Source organism: Mus musculus, chromosome 16, assembly GCF_000001635.26.
Source record: "Mus musculus strain C57BL/6J chromosome 16, GRCm38.p6 C57BL/6J".
Taxonomy (NCBI): domain Eukaryota; kingdom Metazoa; phylum Chordata; class Mammalia; order Rodentia; family Muridae; genus Mus; species Mus musculus.
The window spans coordinates 18,071,670-18,089,074 of NC_000082.6; the positions used below are offsets into that span (position 1 = coordinate 18,071,670).

At 52.9% G+C, this 17,405-nt stretch overlaps 1 protein-coding gene across 4 annotated transcripts in view; it reads right to left on the reverse strand.

Moving 5' to 3' along the window:
- Positions 1-56: 56 nt before the first annotated feature.
- Prodh (proline dehydrogenase) overlaps positions 57-17,405 on the reverse strand; it is a 17,558-nt gene continuing 209 nt past the window's right edge. The window contains exons 1-14 of one of the 4 annotated variants that reach the window (NM_011172.2): positions 17,219-17,405; positions 12,878-13,086; positions 9,862-9,896; positions 9,257-9,406; positions 8,794-8,858; positions 8,497-8,613; positions 8,243-8,322; positions 7,518-7,599; positions 6,122-6,214; positions 5,775-5,921; positions 4,573-4,748; positions 1,886-1,984; positions 781-869; positions 57-694 (exon numbers count right to left, since the gene is read on the reverse strand). The exon at positions 17,219-17,405 is cut by the window's right edge and continues 116 nt beyond it. In NM_011172.2, coding sequence (NP_035302.2) covers positions 507-694; positions 781-869; positions 1,886-1,984; positions 4,573-4,748; positions 5,775-5,921; positions 6,122-6,214; positions 7,518-7,599; positions 8,243-8,322; positions 8,497-8,613; positions 8,794-8,858; positions 9,257-9,406; positions 9,862-9,896; positions 12,878-13,086; positions 17,219-17,405 — 1,717 coding nt within the window. In that variant the 3' untranslated portion in view covers positions 57-506. Of the gene's footprint in view, positions 695-780; positions 870-1,885; positions 2,051-4,572; positions 4,749-5,774; positions 5,922-6,121; positions 6,352-7,517; positions 7,600-8,242; positions 8,323-8,496; positions 8,614-8,793; positions 8,859-9,256; positions 9,407-9,861; positions 9,897-12,877; positions 13,087-17,218 lie in introns of those variants that run through there. The other 3 variants (XR_001781796.2, XR_001781795.1, XM_006521863.2) reach the window with 3 other exon arrangements.

Genomic DNA, 17,405 nt, shown 5'->3' on the forward strand with positions numbered 1-17,405 from the left:
AATGGACTCTGGTGCCCAGAGTTGATTTCATGTGTAGGTACCAAGAGAAAGGTGATGACTCTGTTACAGGATGATTTATTGACTAAACAGGCTTCCTAGTCTGTCCTCTGCCCAGTGCAGGGAAGATGGGTTAGACCCTGGCAGAAGGTTAATCCTGGACTAGGGCTCTGTAACCTGCAGAGGTGGTCAGTGCTTACTCAGATTAGTGGGGCAGCTCCCAGGGGCTCTAGCTGACCCCACTCCTGAGTGTCTGTTCCTTGGGGTACAGGAAGTCCCAGAGGGCAGCCTCTGTGACCAGACGACCATCTTGGGCACTGTTCCTCAGGAGCTGTCCACTGATGAAATCCCGCCTTGGGCATAAAAAGCCTTGGGCATAAAAAGGTGAACTGTGTCTGGGCAGGTTGGGCTAAGGAACCCCAGCCCAATCCCAAGCTGTGCCCCGCCTGAAGCCCCAGAGGTAAGGGGTTGAGTGGAGTACGAGCGGGTGGGCAAGGCTCCTGCGGTGACTAGGCCGGATGGTGGAAGAGGCTGCCAGTGCGCAGCCGCCTGCGGAGCTCCTGCCATAGCAGCTGCCTCTCTCGCTGAGCACCCTTCATGATGCTGCTGTTCTCCAGGGCACGGCGGGACAGGTAAGGGAGTACCTCCATCACAGGGCCATAGGGCACATACTTGTACACAGGAAAGCCTGCCTGGCCTGCACATACAAGAGTAGCAATGAGTGCCCACACACAACACTGTGTGCCCTGCCGCCACGGACCCTCCCAGGAAAATCCAGTTCACCTAGTGGGAAGCTGATTTGGTCACACATCCCCAGCAGCTGTCCGAAGCACACCTGACCATCAGCAGGATGCAGGCCTATCTCCTTCATCCTGTGAAAAGGGGCCAGGCTGGTAAGGATCCACCCCAGAACACGGGCCCCAATGTATCTCTCAGCCCTTCCCCCTTCAACTACATTCTAGCCACTGGACAGCCCTGTGGGCTGGGGCAGCAGTGTGGCCTCTGCTCTAGCTATCTAGGTCTTCACAGTACAACTTCCCTGCCCACAAGGAAGGCCAGGGCAGAAAACTTGTCCTTTCCCATTCTACTGCCTCTGACACCCCTTCTCCATCTCCCTCCTGTGGACACATGCACACGCACATACGTACTTACATACATACGTATGTAGCACTCTGAGCACTTCATTTTAAACCTGCCCCAATGGGGGAGCTAGAGAAAGCACCCAAGGAGCTGAAGGGGTCTGCAACCCTATAGGTGGAACAACAATATGAACTAACTAGCTAATGTAGCAGAAGATGGCCTAGTTAGCCATCATTGGTAAGAGAGGTCCCTTGTCTTGCAAACTTTATATGCCCCAATACAGGGGAACGCCAGGGCCAAGAAGTGGGAGTGGGTGGGTAGGGGAACAGGGCAGGGGGTGGGTGTAGGGGACTTTTGGGATAGCATTTGAAATGTAAATGAAGAAAATATCTAATAAAAAATTGAAAAAAAACCTTGCTACTAGGACTTTTCAGCTCTGGCTGGCTTACATTGCATTTCATGTGTCTGTGCTCACAGTGTTCGTGTGTGCACACGCATGTGACCAGGTGTGCACACGCATGTGACCAGGTGTGCACACGCATGTGACCAGACGACCATCTTGGGCACTGTTCCTCAGGAGCTGTCCACTGATGAAATCCCGCCTGCCTTCCCAGTGCTGGGTTACAAGTCCTACTGGCACAGCCAGCTCTTCACATGGGCTCTGAGTCATGCTAGGGTCCCCATGTTTGCATGGCAAGCACTCTCAGTCACTGCCCCAGCCTGCCTCCACCACACTTCATTAGCACTGCTTAGATTGGAATGTGGAGCAGCTGTCCAACACCCTCCACATCAGGCTGGCAGAACCTACCTGCACAACGTGAAGTGCACGGTGTCCTCGTTGTGGGAAGCCACCATCACCTCTGCCTTGGTGCTGTGCTTCAGCTCCTCCAGAACATAGTTAAGGCACCTGGGACAGGGACAGTCCTACCTAAGCTTGGCTCCAGGCCAACCACTACGTGAACCCCTGTTGGCTCTGCAGAGAAAAGAGGCATTGCAGAACCCAGGCTGAGGAGCAAAGTGGGGGGGGGGGGAGGAGGTGGTGGTTGTGGTGATGACAGAACCTCAGAAAGGAGGCCAGCACCTGGTCTCCCCAGCTGTGGTATGGGAACCGTTCCTGCCTGTCATAGGGAGAGTCAAGATAAGGATGTTTACCATAGCAACTCACTGAACCAGTACAAGAAACCCAGACAGTTACAGAGTCACAAGGCTCCTTCCAAGGTTCGGGAAGCAGTAAGCAACTGCTGGGGACAGGGTTATGAGAGCTGTCTGTAGGCTGTTGAGGGAGCTCCAGGAACGTAGCTTCCACTCTGCTGTCCTCTGCCAGGGCAGGCTTCTCACTGAAGCTACTGCTTTTGAGTCACCCCTTCTCAAGACAGTGACCCCCAGATAAACCCATTGGCTGACCAAACTAGTTTGGATGATCTCAGTCCATCATTGGTGTTCTATTTGGGGTGGACAGGGGTTGCTTACATCCCCTTAGCAGCAGTGCTCTGTGAAAAGGAAGGCCCAACACCATCCCACCAGGGCACACAGGGCCTGCCTGGACCTGTGGCTTGGCTTCTGGGAAGGAGCCCTGTAGCACACTCCTACCTCTTCAAGAAATAAAAGGAAGTGGAGGCCTCAGGTAGGGTTGGTATTTTTGAACTCCACAGAGTCACAGTGTTATTGTCACCAAGGACACTGCCAGGCTGGACAACACAGGTGCTGTGTGCCAGCAGGTCAGCTTCTAGGGACATGCTCCAGCTGTGCCCTCAGACACAACCTGTAGCTGCACATGCATACAGCACAGTAGGATGGGATGTTCAGTGAGTCCCTGGTACAACAACTAGAGAAGACCATGGAGTCTGAGCATACACCCTTAGGTATTGGTGCTGCTGACTGCTGACAGGAGATGGAGTAACTAAATGAAGAGACAAGTGGTGGAGGACAGTGCACGGTGTAAAAGTGGGTGTGTGGCACAGCCTGGATATGCAGTGCACTTCTGAAATGGAACAGCAGGACAGTGCAGGAGCCCAAGGAGACAGGGCCTCAGGTGTGCAATAAGCAAGCAGGACATGTGCGCAGAGGACACGTGAAGCTGCACTGCATGCATGGGTAATGAAGGCTGTAGAAGGAAGGTGTCATGTGCTGTTTGACCTCACTGAGATGGTGGCTCTAGAAGTGGGGTTGCCCTGACACACTCCGGATCAAAGTGTATTTCTGCCTGGAAGTCCTCTAAACCCACTATCTTTCAGGCTGGCTCCTTAATTCTGTCACGGAGGGGAGAACAGTGGCTAATGGTGTTAAAAACAGGATGTCCTCAAGAACTGGTAGAAGTTAAAAACTTCCAACAGAAGTTGTTTACAATAAGAAGGGCAGAAGCTGTCCTGCAGAGAACATGGCTGTGTCCAGAATTCTCCATCGGGGCTGCAGCATGAGAGTCATTTCTGCTGTGGTGTGCCCACCCGCTTTGCCATTTCCTACTAATTTGCTCTCTGGAATGGCCTACTCCAGCTGTCTCTGCTTGACACTGCAAGGCCGTGACTTGGTAATGTTTTTCTATCTTTCTTCTGCTTTTCTCCACCTGTAATCTGTTTGTTCTTTTACTTTTGCTTGCTTAATAAACTCATCTGAAACTGAAAGCACAGCAGCAGAGACCATTTTCCACGGTACAGAACAACTGCAGTAAAGATCCCAGAGATAAACAGCAGGAAGAACAGGCGTGCCACTGCTGACTGAGAGCCAGCCACATACAGCAACAAGCAGGCACCTGAGATGGGTGGGTCTCTCTCTCCTCCTCTCCCCCCTCTCTCTCCTCTCTCTCTTCTCTCTCCTCTCTCTCCTTTCTCCCTCTCCTCTCTCCATCCCTCTTCTCTCTCTCTCTCCCTCCCTCTCTCTCCTCCTCTCCCCTCTCTCCTCTCTCCCCCCTCTCTCTCCTCCTCTCCCCTCTCTCCTCTCTCCCCCCTCTCTCTCCTTTCTCCCTCTCCTCTCTTCCCTCTCTCTCCTCTCTCCCCACTCTCTCCTTTCTCCCTCCCCTCCCCTCCCCTCCTCTCCTCTCCTCTCCTCTCCTCTCCTCTCCTTTCCTCTCCTCTCCTCTCCCTCTCTCTTTCCTCTCTCTCCCATCTCATGTATCCCAGGCTGATTTCAAACCCACTTGGAAGCCAAGGATGACTTTGAACTACTGATCTTCCTGCCTCCTCCCAGGTGCTGGAATAAGATGTGCGCCATCATGCCTGGTTTATGTGGTGCTGGGGCTCAAACCCAGGACTTCAGGCAGACACTGGACCACATGAGCTGTATCTGCTGCTCTGTGTGTCCATAGGAGCCAACAGGGAGCACAGAAGTCTGTACTCCGTATTCAAAAGAGGAGAAATTTGATGTTTTGGGAAAATGGTATAACAGTAGAAGAAATAGCACCTTTGCCCTCAGGAAACTGGCTTCTGCCTAATGGGGCCACTCACACCCAGGGCCAAGGTTCTCATGCATTGCTCCAAGAAGGCACAGGAGGCCTCTCACCTGTGGTACATAGCATTGGTGGCTTCATATGTAGGGTTGATGGGGTCCTCATAACCGATCTCTGCTGCCCTGACACGCTCTTGGGCCATGTATGCACCACGTACCAGCTTGGCCCCAAAACACCAGCCCTCACGGCGAGCCAGTTCCATATCCAAGGTCACATTGTCATAGGCATCCTGCAAGGCCAAGCCCCCAAAGTCACAGGGAGCCCAACTGGTGGCAGCATAGGGACTGCCAGTTTCATGTGTACATCAGTTTCAAGTACCTAGGCCAGCCAGTGACTGCCTGAGAGATGACGTGCCACTCACAGGATCTGGGAGAAAAATGTGGATGAAGCTACTAGGCCTCCAACCTCTGCCACCACCAACCTCCTCTGTGTAGCCTGAGATGACCCTGTGGGTGATCAGCTCAGATGCCTGGAGTTACTGTGTATTTTGGAGTCACCTTGGTCAGTTAGGAGCAAGTTGCCACCTGTCTGGGACTGCCCCATATACATCATGTCCTCTTGGTACCTAACAAGATGTGTGTCCCCATGAGACCCCCCCCAGCAACTTAGCAACCTCGGGCTGAGGGTCTAGGGTTGGGGGTTTTCTGGGCTCCCAGGGCTATCTCTTCAGCACTATCAAATCTTCCAGGGGAGTCGACTGCTTTTGTTCGGATTCTTAAAAGGGTCCTGTGCTAAAAAATAATGGGCGGAGTCAGCTGTGAAGTCTTCAGAAGGACCCAGCACCTCCTAAAAGAGCTCCTTGTCTTTGGGCCCCATACACTTTTATTTGCATTTTGTGTTATTACTTAGGGGCTGGGCATTCAGGGCACTGTCATGCACAGATGGAAGTCAGAGGGCACCTTGGAGGAGGAATTAGCCCCATGGGATTTAGGAACCAAACTCAGGTTGGTGGGCCTGCAGACCAAGTATTCTTATTGAGCCATCTTGCCAGACCACACACATACTCTTGAGTGGGAGTAGCCACTGGGCAGGGCCTGTTTCCTAGATAGCTGAACTCAATATAGAGTTAATAGCCTGTTTGCTCCCTTACCTGTGTTGCTCTGGTCTCTGCATAAAGCAGGGCCAAACAGATACTGCATGGTTCCATAGGAAGGCATATCCCTACAGGGTGGTAGATCACACTGCCTGTGAAAGGGTCTGTAGCCAAGCACTGGGGACAGGCAGGGAGATGGAGGCAGGAGGTGAATGGCTATACCTTGAGGTAGCACTGGAATGTGTTGAAGATGAACGGCTTATCCACATTGAACCTGCGCTGCATCTCCAGGGTCAGGCGGCTGATGGCTGGTTGGAAGTAGCTCTGCTCAGCATCAATCATCAGGCGCACACCTGCCTCTTTTGCTTTCTGAGAGGTTCATAGGGAGGAAGAATCTATGGCTCGAGGTTGATGACGCCCACCCTCTGCTCAGGGGCTAGGGACCCTAATGCTCAGCACCTAACCCCTTCCCCTCCATACTCACACAAGTAGGGCTGTTCACATCTCACCCAGTACATCATTCCCCAACACACACACACACACACACACACACACACGGCTGCTCACACCTTGGCCAGTACATCCATCCTCTGCAGCATCCTTTTCATCTGCTGCTCTTCCTCCTCAGTGAACCGTGACAGCAGGGGCTCCAGCTGGCCAGTCTGAGAGCACAGCAGAAGTCAGACTACTATGGGCCACAATGCTCCACCTTGAGGCCAGCATCACCTCTCAAGAATGATGTCTTCTGTCCACCCTCTTGCCCACCATGGACCAGAGAGGACACTTCTCAGTACCTTGCCTTTAAACAAGTTAGATATGATGACAAAATGTCCCAAACTGAATACCAGCCAGCCCACTGTCCTATATGTGAGAAAAGCTGTACCGATATAAGCAGCACCAGGCCCACACCTATAACACCAGGAATTTACTTCTATGGCCTCCCTAGGACCCTGAGAAAGTTTTACCACTGTAGGGAGCCATGCAAAGAAAGGCAAAGGAAGGGAACCTAGAGTCCCAACCAACCAGGCACCACTTGGAATAGTAAAGGCTCAAAAGGCCAAGGCTATAGGTACTACCCAACTTGCAGCATGGGACAAGGATGTGGCCTTCAAGGACATCAGCAGCAGGGTACTGTTGATGAGAATTAGCTGGTACACCTGGAGACCCCATGTAGCACAGAGGTCTCCCACTCAGCCTGCAGCAGGCCCAGGATGCCCCTGCAATGCTAACGAGCCATCATTGCACTGATCCCAGTAGCCTTGCCTCACTAACCACAAACACTGGTGCCAAAGTCTGTCGATGACCTCGGAGCAGTGATTTAATGAACACACTGCACCCTGGGGTTCCAATACAGTGGCTCAAAGTTGGGGTGGGCCCTAAGTCTCGGGGGCTGGGAACATCACAGAAGAAAAGATCTGTAGGACACTTTCCCCAGCTACAATTTCTGTCTCTTCATAATCTAGAGTGGGTGGGGTTCCACACAATCTCTTTCCCCTGAGTACAAGCCACACCAGCCATCACTTTGCCAGAGTGAACCTGGCGTGACTCCTGAGAGCAGGCTGCAAAAGCTGATGCAGCTCTAGCTGGCCTTCATCCCAGGGGACACTTGCTTTGGGAATCCAGCCATTATGTTGGGGAGAAAGCCCATATGACAGCCAGCATCACCTTTAACACATGTGACCACCTGGCCCTGCTACCCTGAGTACAAGTGACCAGGAGACCCCAGATAAGCACTACCCAATTGGACCCTGTTCACCCCTAAAGACTTGTTGTGGCTTGATACACAAGACTAGGTGGGCTGGGAAGACCCTCCCTCTAGACACCCATTCTCATGTGTAAAGGTCCACATGGGTCCCTGCCCTACTGAGCGCTGTGGACACTGAATTTGTCTTTCTTTCTGAATGGCGCCTCAGTCACAATATGTTCCCTGGGTGGGCAGACAATGGAGTTGGGGTGGGGAGGTACCTGCACATTGGGGACCACCAAGTGCCTGGAGAGCCGGGTCCTGCTGTCAATGAGGCTGTTCCAGTCCAGCAAGTCCACGGTGCTGAGGGATGAGGCACATCAGCAGAGCAAGCTGCCAGGAACTCTGGGTCCAAGCACCCAGCTTTACCCACAGATACAAGGATGTCTGGCGGCCCTCAACACACTAGTCACACCCCAAAGACTGTTCCCAAACTCAGCCTTCATGAACTACCCTGTCAAACTAAATGCTGCTCTCAGTTAACCAAAGGATGACCACTTTTGCAATGGGTCAGTAGCAATAAAAACATGAAGTATGCAGAAAATTCATTCCGTGGTCAGGTCAGCCTTAAGGAAGAGCCAAAGATGCAGGGCTGGCAGAATGCAGTCATCTCTCCAGGAGGCTGGAGAAGCTACTGTGCAGGGCTGGCAGGGCCATCTGAGAGTCAGCAGCTCTACCTCAAGCCCACATCCCAACTTTATCTACCAGTGTGGCTCTTAGGAAGATGCTCTAGGACCCAGGTCATTTTCTAAGAAGTCCTGTGTCCAGGCTACCTATACCCGGGGGAATCCCAGCTTGCTATCAGCTTCTGTTGAGTAATTCGAGAAAGTAGTTCCCTCGACACTGTCGCGCCCTTGACCCATCCTTCCTGGGAAATGACCAGGAATAGAAGCCACTGGGGCTCAGGTGAGACTGTGACTACACCAGGGTAGATGTCAGCTCTTACCCAGACACTCCCAGCGTCTCTGGCGTGAACCACCCTTCAATCTCAGCCCTGGATGCGATGCCCATCTTTGCGATGCTGTCCTTGAGACATGAGAAAGAGTCAGTACTGCTGTCTCTCCACTGGCACTCGCCCCACCACAGGCCTATCTGACAGTATCACATCATCTAGGACAGCAGGACTCGTTCTGGGCCCCCATTTCTATTCCATCTTTGCTGTTTCCCACATCAGCCAGGGGAAGGGGAAGGGCCGCTCACCTGGAGCACCGCCACCTCCAGCTTTGTGTCTACAGCAGCACGCCCAGCCTGTCCCTGCTCTGCAGCCATTTGATGGAAGAACCGTCTCCACCTGGTCAGCACGTCTGAGAACTGCAGCTGCCAGTGCAGGTGTGAGCCTCATTGCAGTGTTCGCCCAGCTCCTCCATCCAGCCCTGGGACAGCCTCTGTAGCCCCAGCTCACAGCTGCCCACACATGAGCACATCTGCAGTCTCTCAGTGCACATGGAAGCCCTAAGATCTGCAGAGCTTCTGCAGATCAAATGCGCCACCACTTACCAGAAACTGTGGTCTCCCCAGTGCAGTGAGCTTAATGGCTGAGAAACCACCATCACTGGCTCCACCTATCAGAATCCAAAGAAAGAGCCACGAGTGTCTGAGGAGAGGGATGGCTGAGTTAGGGAGGGCCACGTGCCGCTAACAGCTGCCTGGTCTTTAAAAACAGCCCAGTAGCCCAGTCCCCTAAATGCCCTTCCACATGGGGAGGGCTGATGAAACACCCTTTGTATGCAAGAAGACACCAGGCAAAGAAGTCAGAGATCTGCACACTGCTGGTGGTCTCTTAATGCCTTCCACACCATAGCCATCCATGTATGGGCCACAGAACACAGAAATGACAACTGGAGTAGGGGCTGGGGCACACAACCCCAGAGAGAGCAGTCAGGAACAAGCAGATGCCCCGCATCAAAATGCCAATGAGCTGCCTACACAAGCCCAAGGCTCCACCTAGCAGGGGCCCCACCTGAGGCCTTGATGCACTGCAGTAAGTTCTCCATGTAGTTGTCACACTTGGCTTCATTGGCATAGAAGTAGGTGCGGGCACTGATGACACCATCTCTGCGGTCTCCAAAGGCGGGGTGCACCTGATACTGCTTCTCCCTCTTATTTGCTCCTGGGAGAGGTAGATGCATGGCCCTATTAGAAATGCCAACCGGGTTCATAGCTTCAACACCCTGCCAGTCCCAGCATACATAAGCCGACAGCCCAGAGCCTATAACCCTCAAGATGGGCTCCAACTAGGCCTTGCTGCGGCTGCTCTCCTGATAGGCACTGATATTCCCCTGGCTAAACCTCATCATAGAACAAACCAGGCCAGGCAAATAGAGCCTCCATCACAAAGGCCTGGACTGTGGTCCAGTGAAGGCCAAGGACGCTGAGTGTGCCTGGACGAGCTCTTAAAAATACAAGGAGCCTGTACCTCACCAGATACATGACAGTACACAAAGCCACAGGAAGCAGCCTCCGGCCTGTCCCTTGCCCAAAGGCTGGCATAGGCCCTAAGCCCAGATGTCTCCATGGCCATCAGACTATGTGCTGAGTGAGGAGAGCACTGGTTCCCAAACTCACCACTGCCATCTCTCTCTGCTTCAGAAGTGCATGACCTGCAGGACAGAGGAGGCAAAGGTCGGTTATGCTCCCTGAGGCCACCAGGAGGCCGCTGAGCATTGGACTTGATCATGAGCTTGAACGAAGGCTGGCTCACATCAGGCATGGCGTGACCACCTGACCCAGGGAGGGGTCATCCCCCCACGAACCTCAGGCATCCTGTGTGTACAGCATTTCTTCCTGGGAAGGTCAGGCAAGGAGAGGAACAGTGGCAGAAGCCACCCTGTACAAAGGACTCATCCAGCCCAGCAACAGTGCCTTCACCCCAACACTATGGTCCCCAGCACAGAATCCTATCTACTCAGGCTTCTTCCACCCAGCCCCTGCTAAGACTCTGAGAACCTCAAGCCAGGGAGTAGTGGCACATGCCTTTAATCTCAGCGCTTGGGAGCAGATCTCTATGAGTTCCAGGACAGCTAAGGCTACACAGAAAGACCTTGTCTTGAAAAACAAAAACCAACAAAGAAGAAAAAACAAACCTCACAGGTTCCCACCACACTTGGAGCATCCAAGTCCTCAAGAGGGCAGAGCAGGATGTGAGGCCCCACAGGAAGGAGAAGTGTTTCTTCCCCAGCATTCTTCCAAGCAAGAAGTGGAGAGGGGGGCGGTAATTGCACCTTCTGGGTCTCACCATCAATGAGCCTTATCCACCAAAGAGCCTCACTACCCCTACAGTAACTCTAGGCTACCAAGCAACAATGCCAAGAAGCCTTGTCCTGGGCCCTCCTCTCCTGTACCAGGGCCTTATCTGGAGACTTTGGGCCAGAAATTATGGTGAGGTTTGGCCATATCCTTGAGTGTTTGGGGCCTCCCACAAGCACCTAAGCCCACAAGGCCACAGCCCAGGGGGCAGAAGCTGAGCAGACAGCTATTGCTCCATTGACCTCATACTGATAACATGTAGCAAGAAAGGAGGATCCAATGTCATTTGGCGACAATGTCCTGAGTCTGTAATAGTCTGTAATAAGGAAGTAGGCAATCCCCATGTGTCACCTTCCCTCAGAGACAGAGAGCCAAGGTCCCTGGAGGGTATGGGTTCCATAAGAGCAGTCCCAGGTACAACCACACAAAAGTCCCCTAAGGGCTACCAGTGCAAAGCTAGGCAGGCACAGTGATTCCCTAAGCAGAAATCCTGTCAAGTCCTCAGTGACCCCTGATGGCAGGGTTGGTTATATAACTCCATAGCCCACAGTGTAGATAACATGTGTTTAACCAGCAGGCATGACTACCAAGTCTGGTCTCCATGCATTCTGTGCCTTCTTCCATTAGCTAGGGACAGGTCTCAGTGTCTGGGTACCTCCCTGCAAGGAACACTCAAGTGGCTGCCCACAAGAGTCTGTGGGGCTGGTCACTCCTGGTCAGGGCGCTGTAAGCTCTTCTCTCTTTGGGGAGGTGACATGTGGGGATTGTCAGGCATCCCTTGACAGACTCAGAGCCTCATCATACAGTGGCATTTCACCCTCTTCTCTGGTAAGGCTACGGTGTAAGACAGGCAGCCTCTTAAGACACAGACAGGCAGAGAGCTGCATCTGCATCCTCACCACTTGCTGGTTGGCATAGGAGGGTGGGTACTGGTAGGTCTGGAAGGGTCTATTTCTGATGCTTCAGAGCCCAAGCAAAGCTCCTGTGGGGCAAACAGCCATGACAAGCTGAACAGCCAACAGAAAGGCACAGACAAGAGGCAGGCAGGCAGTCCGGCAGGCAGTCCGGCAGGCCTACCATTCATTCTCACAGCAAGGCAGTCCCGGGTGAGAGCACTCAGTGCTCACCCTTTCCAGGCCGAGGCTGTGGAATCCATTTGGTTATTCAACAGCAGCCTTGGTAAAGGCTTGCAGCCAACTCCCCAAAGCATCGGTGAGGATCACAAGGGGATACTGGGGCTGGGTCACCCCGCCTTCAGAATGGCCAATCACAAAGCAGGGAGCTGGGCTCCCCAGGCTGAGGCCAGGCCCGAACATTCTGTTCTCAGGGCCAGTGGCCTCACATGACTGCCAAGCCCTCTCCAACTCCTCCTGTTAGTTACCTGGGGAGGAGCCAGGGCAAGCCAAAGGTCTGACACGGACGGACGGCCCTGTTCTAAGCTTCACAGGGGTTGAACAGCTGCAGCCAGAGACTGCGGACCCAAAACCTAAGCGAGGGCCTGTCCGGGAGGGTCACAGGCAGCAGCACTTTGCAAAAAAGGGCTGGTTTTGCTTAGGCCTCCAGTGTGTCAGCTACCACCCCAGAGGGCAGAATGAGGCCACTCTGTCCTGCTGCCAAGAAGGCAGGTCCATGAGCTGTGCGAAAGCTCGCTGCCTGGGGAAGGGCCTTGCAGCAAGTTGGTGCCAGCGGGGGGAACTCCAGGCTGCCTGTCACATGACACGGCTGCCCGCTACAATCCTCTTTACCGTGGTGCCAGGCTGAGCCCAGTCAGCAAGGTTCTATGCCCTGCAGGCACAGCCATCATCAGGTTAGGAAACTGTCTGAGAACTAGCTGGAACCCGCAGGTCCAGTCAGGATTCCTTAGAAAGGCAGATTGTAGTGGGAAGTCAGGGGTCACCAAATGCTTCTGGGAGTGGAAGGTAGCACATGTCCTCAGCCTTAAAAGATGTATGACTACACCACTCTGCCCTTGCAAATTGAAAAGACAATTTGAATTTTATATAGTTTTTATAAAAAATATAGTTCTTGTTTTGATACTTTTCAACCACTCAGAATTCAAAGCTACAGCCTCAAACTGTACAGGACTATGTGGGGAGCGGGATATGGCCAGGGCCAGAGTTTGCAGTTCTATCCCTCAACCCTCCACTGGTGCAGGCCCACAAAAGCACAGCGCTCCTGTCTGCAGGAAGCAAGAATTCCAGGCACAACTCATGAGGGCTGCTGGCAATCAGATCAAAGGCTCTCCCAGTCTTGGCCACCACCTAGCTGAGGCCGAAACCCTGGTGCATTTCAGGGTCACACCTGTGCCTTGCAACACCAGAAAAGCGGGTCTTACTCCATCTCTTTGCGCTCCGCCTCCTCAGGGCTCAGATCTTCCTCCACTCCATAGTCCAGGATAAAGCCAACACCAAAGGCTTTGTTGTGCCGGATCAGAGGCCTGATAGACTCCTGGTCCTCGCCAGCCACAAAATGGCCATAGAAGGTCATCTTCATCAATCTCTCGAACATCCTTTGCCCCAGAAGCTTCCTGGCAACTTGGAACAACTGAAAAGCAAAGGGAAGCAGCTATGTGGCCGCCTGTCTCCCCATCCCGTGCAACACCTGTACACGGCATGTTATATAGAGACCATCTTAGAACAGGCTGCTTCCACTGTCACAGCCACTGCGAACCAATCCTCCATCCAGGGCAGCACGGGAAGACCAAGGCGCCACTTCTCAAGCTCTTGGAGGCTCTAAGCACATTGTTCCCCTTAAGACTCTTCTCCCAGGGGGCTGGCTCATGAATCACCCCAGGGCCAATCACCCCTTGGTGGGTAAAGGGGGAATCCAGCCAGTCTCCCCAGGGACTGCATTTCTGTGACATTTAGTGGTCATTTGGGGCTGGGGGGTGGGGAAGCAGAGTTAATTCTCTACAGTGATGTCTTTCTCAATGATTTGTTCTCTCAGTCAAACACCAGAATGGGGCTTGCTGTGAGGCCAACCATACACAGCCACTGAGCAGTAGCCACACACTAAGTTCAGATGGCAGGAGAGACGTCTGTCTACCGGACACCATGAAATGGGAGTCCACTTCACAGCCTTGTCCAGGACTGACCAGCTACAGTGCCAGACGTGCCCTGAGGAGCTGCATGCAGCTGGCCACCTTTTCCTTGTCACATGTCACTCCACCTCACATAATGTAAACCCCCGGGGGAAAGGAAAGGAAGCAGACATCAAGAGAGACGCCCAAGGAGAAGAAACAACACATCACTCCTCACATAATGAAGGCAGACTAGCAGGCGGGATCGTGGCCTGGGATGAGGGACATTTGCTAACCTAGACTCAGGAAAGATGGTGCTCAGCAGGGCAGGACGGTGAAGTGTGGAGCAGGGGAAGAAGAGCTACAGCAGTAGGGAATGGCAGGGAGCAGGCACCAGTGCTCAGAAGCAACCCCGCATACACACTGTAGAAACCCGTGCCAACTCCTGCCCACCCAACTCAGCTCCAGAAAGGAAAAGCCTGGGGTTCCTCAAGCCCCATGAACAATGAGCCCTCTTGACGAGGAAACAGTCACAAGTCAGACACCTTGGCCAGCATGGCCCTGCCACAGGATGACGGGCTCCAAGGAAGTGCCTGTTGACAACACTTACATGCAGTCTCCATGCAGATCTAGATCTGATTTAAAAACAAACAAATCCATCCTGATATTCTTTCCACGGGAGGGGGCATACTAGGGAATGGCCACCTATGAGACAAGTCACCACTTCAAATCCATCTTGATGTCACTGCCTGAGCTCAGGGCAGCACTGCCTCCTATCCAGGTGAGCAGGTCCTTTGAACAAGTGTGCTGACACACCAGTAACTCAGCATTTGAGAGGCTGAATTACAGAGGATCATGAGTTCAAGGCCAGCCTAAGCTATATACCACCACCTTATCTCACAAGGAAAGATAGCTGGGGGAGATGGCTCAGTTATAATGTGTTTGCCTTGAGTTTGATTCTAGGAACCCAGACAAGATAGGATACACTTGTAATCCCAGTCCTAGGGAGGCAGAGACAGCCGAGTTCCTGGAGCTCACTGGTCAGCCAGCCTAACCTACTTGACAAGACCCAAGCCAGTTTAAAGAAATAAAACAAACCTGTCTTAAAGGGGGCAGACAGACATGGTAGCACACCCCTTTAATCCCAATATTCAGGAGGCAGAGAAAGGTAGGTCTCTGTCTGGTTTATCCAGTGAGGTCTAAGACAGCCAGGACTGCATACTGAGAAGCTGGTGTGCTCTTTCTCCTGTCTGTCTCTCTCTCTCTCTCTCTCTCTCTCTCTCACACACACACACACACACACACACACAGAGAGAGAGAGAGAGAGAGAGAGAGAGAGAGAGAGAGAGAATAAATACTAAAGCAAGCAAAGCAAGCAAAGAAGTGGACCTGAAGCAGCACACACAAGTGTGTCCTTGGGCTCCCATATATGCACATGCATGTGCATACATCCAACAAAGAAAAGTCTCAAACAATGTCCAGAAAAAACGATGACAGTAAGATGAATTCTCTCCTCTGGCCCCATTTGCAACCAATCTCTTTTTTGGCTCTGGCTCACAATCAAAAACAGGAGAGCCCAACTTTTCTCAATCCTTGTCAAATGGGATGCTTCATGGTCCCCAGCAGAGCTCCAGTCCTGGCTGGTAGTTCCAATCTCAGTTCCTATAGTCTACAGGCCCTCAAACCAAGTCTGTTGACTATTCCAGCTAGAGCTGCAGAGCCTCCTAAGACCCGTGGCTCAGCAGAAGAAAGCCTTCCTCTAGGCAGAGAATGTGGCTGTTCCCAGTCTAGCCCACCGGTCGAGGACAGCAGTTCTCAACCTGTAATTCTCGAACCCTTTGGGGATCAAACAACCTCTTCCCATATCAGATATCCTGCACATCAGATTTACATTATGACTCATAACAGTAGCAAAATTACAGTTATGAAGTAGCAATGAAAATAATTGTATGATTGGGGGTCACCACAACCTGAGGAACTGTAGTAGAGGGTCACACGTGGCATTAGGAAGGCTGAGAGCCACTGCTCCAGGACCTGCTCAGTAGCTCTTTGGCTCGGGGCCCGGCTTCTGAATGCCATTTCCTTCAGCACCAAGGACTGAGGCCACTCTCAATGATCTCAGCACAGATCCCAGAGAGAGGCTCCTGGGGCATGGGCTGGACAGATGGAGCCTTGCTGGGGTTGGGGTTGGTGCTTCCTCCAGGAATCCAGCACTACCCAGAGCAGGCTCCGGAGAGCCAGAGGAGGTGACACGTTCTTTCCTTGGTCACTACACTGCCCTGACTGGTACAGAGGTACGGGGAGCATCCTCCTTAGACCCAAATCCCAGGCCCCAGGGACCCTGCTTCTCAGCTGCACAGCAGGTGGCAAATGCAGGGTGAACTCAAACTTGTCCTATAGACTGTCTCTTTCCCTTCTCTCCCTACCTGCTAGCGACCAGTGGCTTCTGTGTCGCCCATCCTGTCCCAAAGGCGGGAGCAGCCATCTATGATACTCAGGGAGATGGTCCACGCCACCACTTCAGGCTGAAGCGCCAGCAGCCTTGGCCACTCCCTTCCAGCTGCCCACTCTGTGCTTCTACTCCACAAAATCCTTGACACCCACATCTCCTGCTAGGGCTCCTTTACCTGTGCACCCTTCTTCCTGCTGGGCTTTATTTCAGTGCATTACGACCCCACATACTCGACACAAACATACCTGGACTCCTGGGCCTCCCACACTCAGGTCACAGCCTTTCTCCTACCACCCATCACTCCCAGACTCCAAAGCTTACAATGAAGTTCTTCAAGGGATACAGGCCAGAGCCTCAAGTCCACCTCAACATGGTTCTGAGTGTGGCCTCAGCTAAATTCTAAGTGTGGATCCAGCTCCGGCAGCCTCACCTGAGAAGTCACCATCCTCACTGAGATATCTTCCAGATCTGTATCCTCACAAACATGGAAGGTCACCTTGAGATAACTCATCACTAACCCCTCAAGACAGGTTGAAGTGGTGCTCTGTTTTGCCCAAACGCCCTCAAGTTGCCATGTTACAGTTTAAAGTTGTATGCTTGCTAGTCTCTGAGAACCTCGCTGGATGTTTATGCTGGCAGCAGGCAGACATAGACATAGACTATGGTGCTGTCTGGACCACAGGTGGAGTTGACTTGCTCTCATGCCTGTAATCAGAGAGCACTTGGATCAGAAGTTTCTGAATCCAGGCTCTTCGGCTGTATTTATAATAAATGTAAACGCAGGAGAAAACGAAGTTGGGAGTTTGTCTCCTCACTTCCCAAAACTGTTCGGAGCAGCTGTGTTTGGCCACTCCGCTCCTAGTGGCCACACTTGTGGAATTCGGAGGTTCTAGCCTGGATACGCACTTCAATCTTCACAAACTTGGAGTTGCATGGAGGGTACCCTATATCACAGGTGACGGGGGTATTCCTACAAATAGTACATGTCTTAGACACTGTAATTTATTTCTAATTTGTAGTGATAATAAGTAGGAAACTTCATGAGGTCCGAAAAAGTACGCAGGAAACGGCCCCCTTCCTTGCCTGCCCAGCTTCAGACCATGCTTGAGTGGCCCTGCCCGACACTTCCGACCTCCGTCACCCGCTGGCCGCGCCAATGTCCGCGCGCCACTCCTGCCCACAGGGTCACCCACCCATCCGCGCACCTGCTCGTGGTGCGCTAGCAGCACCGGCGACGCACACAGCCGCAGCACTAGCAGGTTGCGCACCAACTCCCAACTCCGCCGGCTGCGATACGCCTCCTGCGTGTTGGTGAAGTCCACGGCTGGCACAGGCGGCCGCACAGCCTTGGCCGCCCCACATCCCCGAAGAGCCTCAGGGCTCGCGGGAGGC